The 9,497-nt window shown below is 35.9% G+C and overlaps 1 protein-coding gene across 1 annotated transcript in view; it reads left to right on the top strand.

Moving 5' to 3' along the window:
- Positions 1–9,497, top strand: part of LEKR1 (leucine, glutamate and lysine rich 1) — a 120,077-nt gene that overhangs the window by 56,291 nt on the left and 54,289 nt on the right. Inside the window, exon 7 of the mRNA XM_014546239.1 lies at positions 3,334–3,519. Within this exon, the coding sequence (XP_014401725.1) occupies positions 3,334–3,519 (186 nt within the window). The remainder of the gene's footprint in view (positions 1–3,333; positions 3,520–9,497) is intronic.

The raw sequence follows: 9,497 nt of genomic DNA on the forward strand, positions 1-9,497 counted from the left end.
GGAGATAAGGACACATATGTAATACCTTAATCAATAAAGAAAATTTAAAAGATGAACTATAGAATGAATTGCTGATAATAAAGTTAACTTCGATAAATCTAAAAAATATTGTACTTCCTGAAAATTAGCCTTACACAAATAACACATATTGTATGATTCCATTTATAGGCTGTTCTAGACTAGGCAAAACTATTCTACAGAGGAAGATAAATCAGAACATTAATTATCTTAGAGTGGAGGGTTGATTGGAAAAGGGGCACCAGGGCACTTTCTGCTATGATGGTGTTGCTCTCTATTTGATAGGGGTTTGGGTTACACAGTGGGTGCATTTGTTAAAAACTTTACATTTGAGATTTGTGTATTTCTTTGTAGGTAAATTATACTCAAAAATAAGGAATTTATATATTGAGTGATAATTATTGATATGGGGGCTGAATGTAGTATTTAGGAGTGAAGTATACTGAGGTCTCAATTTATATTGAAATACCTAAAATATGATAGATGGATAGATGGGTAGCTATGTGAGAAAGCAAATATAGTAAAATGTTAATTGAAGAATCTACATGGTGTGTATATTTATGTTCACGTATAATTCTTCCCACTTTTCTGTATGTTTTAAAATTTTTATATAGTGTAATGTTAGAAAAAAGAAATTTTAACCATACAACTTCAGTTTCCTAATTTTGTTATATGATATATGCCTTCAAGAAATGAGTTCGTATATGACCAATATCTTTTTAAATTTTAAATTAATTTTAATAATTAAATTCAGACAAATACAGAGGGTGGTCCTAAAACAAGGAAAGCACAAGGTGGGAACAATGACCGGAATAGGTTGGTCTGGTAGAGATCATAATTTCTGAACCCCAAATTGGGACACATGACTGACAAGCATGAAATTGTATTAATGACAAAGGTAGGATTGAATATTTGACACCAGATTGCCACAGGGATATGTGGTTCGCCGTGGGTGAGTTAATTCACCTCCCTTGAGTTTACTCTCTTAATTCCATGTTAGAAATATTGAAGCTCTTGTTAGTTTTGAAATCTTGCTGTACTTTCCCATGTGTTGGAATATATTTGACAAATGAATCTGCATTGCAGATTCTTATTCTTTTAATGTCAGACAGAAAGTCATGTTGACACGAGTAGTGAGCTTAGAGCCAGACGGTCATGCCCACTAACAGTCAGCCTGCTAGCCTAAGCGGCATCATTCTGGCAGCGTGTGCCCCTCTGCAGTGTCATGCTGACTCAAGCATAGATGGTTAGAGTACAGTACAGACAAGTTAGTCACAAGACGCCACCTTTATGGCTATAAAAATACGCAGGAAGACTTTCCAGATCTGAAGAAAATTTACAACATTCTTTCTTTCCAAAGCTCTATGTACTAGTGTTAGTTTTTCTCACACAAATGTGTGTGCATCTGTAAGTTTTTAGAAGCATATAACTGTTCTTAGGAAAAATATTTTTATCTAATTACTGGAATATGGTAGACCCCAATGGCTCCTGCCAATTTATTTCTCCAGTTTTCCATTATGAGCAAGAATTAAAAGTGGAGAAGTTGCCAGACCCTTTGTGCTCATGACCTAGTCCAGTGATGGCGAACCTTTTGAGCTCGGCGTGTCAGCATTTTGAAAAACCCTAACTTAACTCTGGTGCCGTGTCACATATAGAAATTTTTTGATATTTGCAACCATAGTAAAACAAAGATTTTTATTTTTGATATTTATTTTATATATTTAAATGCCATTTAACAAAGAAAAATCAACCAAAAAAATGAGTTCGTGTGTCACCTCTGACACGCGTGTCATAGGTTCGCCATCACTGACCTAGTCTGTCTTACATGCCACTTTGTCTTCCGGACAAACGTTTTCCACCCAGAAAGACACTTTGCTTCTCTCTCCTTGGACCATGTTCCTGACTTGTACTCATCCCCCTCCTTTAATCTACATAGTGCCCTGGTCTCTGCTCCCTGTTCCAGCATACTGCGTAACTTCTCCTGTCAGCGTTTCCTGGCCACATTACCTGCTGCGGGTCTGTCCCAATGATCTCTACTTCTGGTCCTCACTGGCCCATGGGGCTGCTATTTTTGCTGTAATGGCTCTACAACCAAATAAACCCAGCCATCCTCCTTTGACATCTTATCACACGTTACACCCATCATGTGGCCCAGAATGACCTAAGCAAGGAAAGGAATGCCAGATGAACTCTCTGGAAAAGCAGGCTGTCCAGATTTTCACGTATTCATCATTTCAATTAATTGTGGTTGTACAAATTTTGTAGTAGTTTATCATTATTGTGTGTGTTTGTATATCTTAATACTGTGATTTAAGGCAGCATTGCTAAGTAGGCTGATGAAAAGATAGCTTGATAATAAATTATCATTCTGAAGGATAACATGCTCCATGCGTTTCTCATGAAATTATATGAAATTAGTACATTTAAATCCACATAATGCTGTGAAGGCCTATTTTTATTGATCTAAGTAGATAGGAGAATGACAAATGATTGCTATGATGAAATTCTGGTCTCATTTTGAGGGGATAGAGTATTGTGAAAATCTTTAAAATATAATAACTAATTCTTTATGTCCATAAATTCATTAGTTTTAGACATTGCATCCTTTTATTCCTTTCCACCCTTGCTATCTTTCCTCAAAATTTGATTTTTTTAAAAAATTCTTTATTGTTGAAAGTATTACATATGTCTCCGACCCCACCCCTCACCCCAGACTTTCACCACCTAATTGTCCGTGTCCATGGGTTATGCATATATACATGCAAGGTCTTTGGTTGATTAACTCCACCAAGCCACCCTCCCCCACCTTCCCTCTGAGATTCTGCACTCTGTTCCATGCTTCCATGTCTCTGGATCCTCTCTGTTCATCAGTTTACTCAATTTGTATAGATGTATCCTAGTTACTCTCCTAGAAATGCCATCCAGCCAGCTCATGCTAGCACATTTAAATTTACCTTTCTGAATCATGTTGCCAAGAAAACAATTTAATTTCAGTAAAATCCAGAACATTACACAGATATGTTACTCATTTATGTGAGTATTTAAAATTCAGGCCAAATTGCCATTTAGTACAATTTAAAGACAAAAAAAAAAAAAATCCTGAACAACCTAAAAGGTATAATGCATAGTTTAGCTACACAATTCTTTTTCTTTTTCAGAATAACCACAAAAGCTTTGGATTTGGTGTCATTATGCTCTCAGAAAAAGTCATCTTGGCTTTCAAATATTAATTTTAACTTTCTAAAAGAAAATAGTCACTTTTTGAACATTATAATTCAGTGTTGTCTGTTTGTAAACTCTGAATTTTCTTTACAGAAATAGAGATACTAAATAAAAGTCTGGCGGTGTCCCACAGAAATAAGGTATGCTTAGAAGAGGAAATGAAAAACCTGAAGTTGTTGTCAGATGCAGCCATTCTGAGGTCTCAGCAGATTGAGGCGTCTAAACAACAGGAAGTGAACCTGCAAACCAGATGCCATGACTTACAAAAGGATGTTCTAGGTAAAAGATTTGTGTGTGTGTGTGTGTGTGTGTTAGCAACTGTCCATAATAAATGTCTAAATTTTTATTTCTCTTAAAATCACAATAAAATTATTTTTTTATTATCTTGTGTTGCAAATATGCCTAATTATTAGTAACTATGCCAATGGCTGTCTGTGATCAATGTTCATTCCTTCCTTCCTAGTCTATTTAGAGTGGTAAGGCAAGTGGAGATATTAAAGATGTTTTAAGACTTCAGGAAAACAAAGTGAATTTACTTTAGTGTGTCATTATCCCAGTGGATCGGTGGCTTAGCGCACTGAAGGAAAATACAACATATGCTGTTTACAAAGTGAATCCAAGTTTTCAGGCACTCCATTTTCCCAAAGGAAAAGATTAAAATTGTGTTTTGGGCACCTTGTTTCTCTCTACCTCAGAGGAATGGATGTCTTGGCAGTAAGGCTATGGAGCATGCATCTTTTCCTGAAGGCAGTGTAGAATCACTGAGAATGGATAATCATGAGAATGATATGATAAAAGCAGTGGTTTAGCAAAACTAAGCTATTAGCAATGAATGGAGGTGTTCCACATATCAAGTGATTGGAGCCAGATAATTAAAATGTCTTTATTGGTTGTTAGCCTCTAGACCAGTGATGGCGAACCTTTGAGCTTGGCGTGTCAGCATTTTGAAAAACCCTAACTTAACTCTGGTGCAGTGTCACATATAGAAATTTTTTGATATTTGCAACCATAGTAAAAAAAAGATTTATATTTTTGATATTTATTTTATATATTTAAATGCCATTTAACAAAGAAAAATCAACCAAAAAATGAGTTCGCGTGTCACCTCTGACACGCGTGTCATAGGTTCGCCATCATGGCTCTAGACTAACCATAAGAACATTTTTAAAGACCTAACGTGTACTAGTCACCATGCTAGCACTGTATATAAGATAATTCTGTCAATTCTCACAGTGACCATGGAAAGCCAGTATAAGTATTATGTCTTACAGAAGAGAGAATCAAGGCCAGAAAGGTAACATGACTGTCCGTCCCCTCAACCCCCCAGCTTGTATATGGCAGGGAGTGAAAGCAAACCAACACCTATGCTCATCTCCTTGGCCCTTGTTATGTTGAGGTGCATTCTCTTAACAACAACTTTGATGAGAATTTTTTTATCATAAATGGATTTGCATTGTGTCAAGCGCTTTTTTTTGCATTTATGGAGATGATCATATAATTTTTATTTTTCATTTTATTAATGTGGTAGGGCACATTGGTTGATTTAGGGATGTTGAACCATCCTTGTATCCTGGAACAAATCCCTGTTTGCTGGTATTTTATTGAGGATTTTTCTATCTGTGTTCATCAGTGATATTGGCCCATTCTTTTCTTTTCTTGTAGTATCCTTATCTGGTTGGTATCAGAGTAATGGTGGCCTAGTAAAATGAGTTTGGAGAAATATAATCTTTATACCCTGAAACTTTAAACTTATGTTTAATACTATATTATCATTGTGTTTTCTTATAAATACATTTTTAAAGTTGTTCTAATATTTTATATACCATTTTAATTTATATTTTATTCCCATACCTGTTATTTTTAGAATAAATATCTTTCTCTATTTTAAGCTATATAAGTATACCTCTTTTATGTCTTCCAGCCTCTGCCCCCAATAATGTGGTACTAATTGAAAGCTTTCTAGGCCAAGAATTAGAAGGTGATGACCCTACATACATTAGCCAGATGATTCTGACATGCTACTTAGCCCTGATGAGTAATGTGTTCACACCTAGGCAACTGATTTGTTGGACTATAATACACTGTGTTTATAGTCTTTGGAGACCCCTTTAGGCTTTAGTACACTGTAATTCTGATTCCAATTCTGATATAATTGTTTCATTTCCAAAGTTAAATAAATGTTCTTTTTTTTTTCATTTTAAATCAACCTTGAACAATTTCAACTTTGATTCAGGTATATGGTCTTTATGATCATTAATTTTCTATATAAAATACTTTTAATTTGGTTTTCCCCACACTTTCTCTTTATTTATTCTTTGAAATATAGACACTTAAAAATTTAAATACAAGTGATAACCCTGGTGCATATGGTTTAATACTAGTTTAGGAGTGAATAATAGACTGTCGATAGCAGTCTGACTCTTAATGCCAAGATTTAATCCTTTTTCATAGGAAAATAAACATGAAATAAAAATTTAAAGACTAAATTTACTTTTAAAGGTTTATTTACATAAGTTTTGTAATTTTATGTTTAGGTCACACTAATATAACCTCCAAAATGCACAATTTATCTCAGTTGACAATATTCCGCTCAGAGGTCACTGTGACCCACAAATCAGTCCACTTAAATGGTTTCCTTCCACCTCATAGAATAAAGTGTCCTTTACTTTTGTCAGCAGTCACAAATATTGGAAGACAGAATTCAGATAAATTACTTCAGCATTAATTTTTGTCCAGAAACTTATTTGACCAACTTTCAAATTTGTTCCAAGTGAAAGAAACTTCAATGTTTTTTTCCCCCAGTATGCTCTTTGGTATAATAAGTCATATGCAGATATTTTAATGACATTATTTTGCCTATAATATTTTTTCATCTTTATTGAATTTTAAAAAATAGCTTTCATGAGAAATAATTTAAATATCATAAAATTCGCCCATTTTAAGTATATAATTCAGTGATTTTAGTATATTTATAGTTATATAATCATCACCACAATGTAATTTTAGAGCATTTCTGTCACCTAAGAACAGAACTCACTGTCATTAACAATGACTCTGTTATTTATCTGCCCCCTGCCACCCAATCATTAATCTACTTTCTGTGTCTATAGATTTACAGTCTGGACATTTCATATAATAAGAACCATGTAATATGTGTTCTTCTGTGCCTGGCTTCTTTGACTTAGTATAAAGTTTCTGAGATTCATCCATGTTTTGCATGTATGAGTACTATATTCCTTAGTTAATAGCTTCTTTATTTAAATGAAAAATATCAGAATGAGTAATGTTCAGTAGGAAAAAATACTGATCTAGGAGTCAAAGACTTCTGCTTTCTAGCCCTGTTTATACCTTTTATAGCCCATTTGGACAAGTTATTAATTTCTTTGACTCAGTTACATAATTGGTAATGGAAATATGGTAGCTTTCCCTACCTACCTTAGAGCAATAGGAGAATTAACAAGACAAAATATAGGAACCACTAAATAAGTATACAAATATCATACTGCATATTCCTGGTGTAATAGCAAACTAAATTATTATAATTAGGATCAAAGTTTTAGAATTTCCTTAAATGCTCCTGTAATAACAAAGGAAAACCATACATTTTATTATTTTTTTAAATTTTATTGATTTCAGAAAGGAAGGGAGAGGGAGAGAGGGAGAGATAGAGAGAGAGAGAGAGATTGATTGGCTGCCTTCTGCACTTTCCCGACTGGGGATCCAGCCTGCAACCTGGGCATGTGATCTGACCTAGAATGTAATTGTGACCTCCTGGTTCATAGTTGATAGGTCTACGCTTAACCACGGAGCCACGCCAGCCAGGCAAAAACCATACATTTTAATTCCTGTTTACCCAAAGGTTCAATTGTTTCCCCTAATGTATCTTTCGGTCAGCCTTGGTTAGCTGTAACAGTCAGTAGTCTGTCTGCTCTTAGAACAGGTTGTTGGAAAGGAGTGGCTATGATTAATTGGCATCACCTATGGAGTGGTGGATAAAGGCATCTATGAACAGAATTCCACTGTGACCTTTCCTGGCAGGCGTGAAGTTTCAGAGGGAGCTCACTGTGGTGAAATTGGCCGGTTTTTATGATTCCTCTCAACCCTTGGGCTCCAGTAGGAATAGTGTAACTTGGGCTTCCAATAAAAGGGGAGAAGTGCTGATGTTACAAACAGAAAACCAAGGCGGTTTGTACTGATCCTTAGTTACACGAAATCAGCAGCCCTTGAAAGAGACCAGCTTGATATTGGGACACTGTGGGCTGCTTCTGTACCCCAAAGCAAGGGGACACAAAAAAATGCACGGTTCTCCTAAGGTTAGTAGACAAGTGGCAAGACAGATAGTCCTGACTGGAACCCAGAGAATTCATTATAGGACCAGGCCACCATTAGAATATGGGATCTAATGCAGGGGTCTCTGGTAGGAAGCCGCTTGGTCTTTGGTCAGTGGAATCTTATAAAATTATCTTCTTTTCCTTTTTTATTTGCTCCCAACTTTAAGTTTTCATATGAAGTTACTTCTATTGTTGTATTATCTTCACTTTACAAATGTTTGAATCTTAGAGGAATTTTCTACAGTGATCTTGAGTGCACACAACTCAGGATGGATGTCTCACCTGTGATCCTCCTCTCCCTCCTTTAGGGCGGCTGTAATTCGGGTGTATTCTCTACTCATTTCTCACCCATGCCATTGCCACCTCTCCTCCCCTTGTTTTCCCCTCCAGCATGGTTTTCCTCTCAAGGCTAGATGGAAGCCTTGCCGCTCTCTCTGCCGTTTCTTTGCACCATCCCCTTCAGGATCTTGGGGTAAGTGTTAGGCTTCACCTTTTCTCTTCTTTTTCTTGAAAAGCCCTATGGACTTATTTGCTCTTTCATTCTTGCTCCCATTCTGTACATGTGGCGTGATATAACCTCACTCCCCTTCCCCACCCCCTTAACATAAGTTTTCTTCTGCCCATTTAGTCACCAATCACCTATTTTGTTCATTCAGCAATATTATTAGGCACCTATCATATGATGAAGTGTAAGCTTGAGCAGGAACAAGCCATCAATAGATTATGAAGTAGGATATAAGATGGGTGTAGGTATGTTAACATGGTTCAGTGTTAAGCTACTTTATATGATTCATTTGTTTTCTATTACAAAAAGAAAAAGCCATGCTTACTATTGGTTAGGAAATTCCAACATTCACATAGTTATAGACATTTGCTGTGTATCCTCCAAGACTTTCAGTTTTGAATATATCTATATCTATATCTATATCTATCTATATATCTATATCTATCTATCTATCTATCTATCTATCTCTATATCTATATCTATATCTATATCTATATATCTATAGAGATATCTGTATATATGTTTAAATCCTCATTCAAGGATACGTTTTCCATTGATTTTTAGAGAGAGGAAGGGAGGGAGGGGAGGAAGGAAGGAGGGAGGGTTCAAGGTTGGAGGGAAGGAGGGAGAAAGAGAAAGAGAAATAAATATTGATCCGTTGCCTCTCTTATGCGCCTCAACTGGGGCCCAAACCTGCGCCTTGACAGGAATCTAAGCTGCAGCCTAGGTATGTGCCCTGACTGGGAATGGAAACTGCAGCCTTTCAGTCTATGGGACGACACTCTAACCAGCTGAGCCACACCAGGCTCAAGGCTGGAATATATATATTTTTATAAAAATGGATTAATAGAGTTTTAGAATCTCTATCCCCCCCATTTCCTCTATTATGAAACCTTTCTATGTCAAAAACATTCCTAGTGTTCTGATTTTGTATTAATCATAATTTATTTAATTGTACCCAATTTTGGGACAGTTGTTTTCACTTTTCTGTTAAAATTATGCTGTAATAAACATAAATCTTTTCCCATTTCCATGTTGCTTTCAGAGCTCTTTAGTCTTAAAATTATAAAATGTTTTTGTTTTTTACTCAACACTTTTAAACTATGGAGTTGTGTGGTAGAGTTTTTTGTTTTTAATGCAATTAGCACAAAGGAGTTTTGTAGCATGAAAGCACTCTTTTGAAGAAATTCTTGCCCTTTGCTTATTTTACTGCCACCCAGCACAAGGAGAAAGGTACAGAGAGAAGAATAGTACTCTGTGTGGCTGAAGATGCACTCCATCCCCTTTGCAGTTTTGCATAAAATTAGTCCTCAGACAGGGATCTCTGTAAGCATTCTGATGATAAAACACACCAGCTCATTAAAGACCATTGATGTTTATATGGCTACTAGAGGCCCGGTGCATGACATTTGTGCACTGGG

This window comes from Myotis brandtii, unplaced genomic scaffold, assembly GCF_000412655.1.
Source record: "Myotis brandtii unplaced genomic scaffold, ASM41265v1 scaffold436, whole genome shotgun sequence".
Taxonomy (NCBI): Eukaryota; Metazoa; Chordata; class Mammalia; order Chiroptera; family Vespertilionidae; genus Myotis; species Myotis brandtii.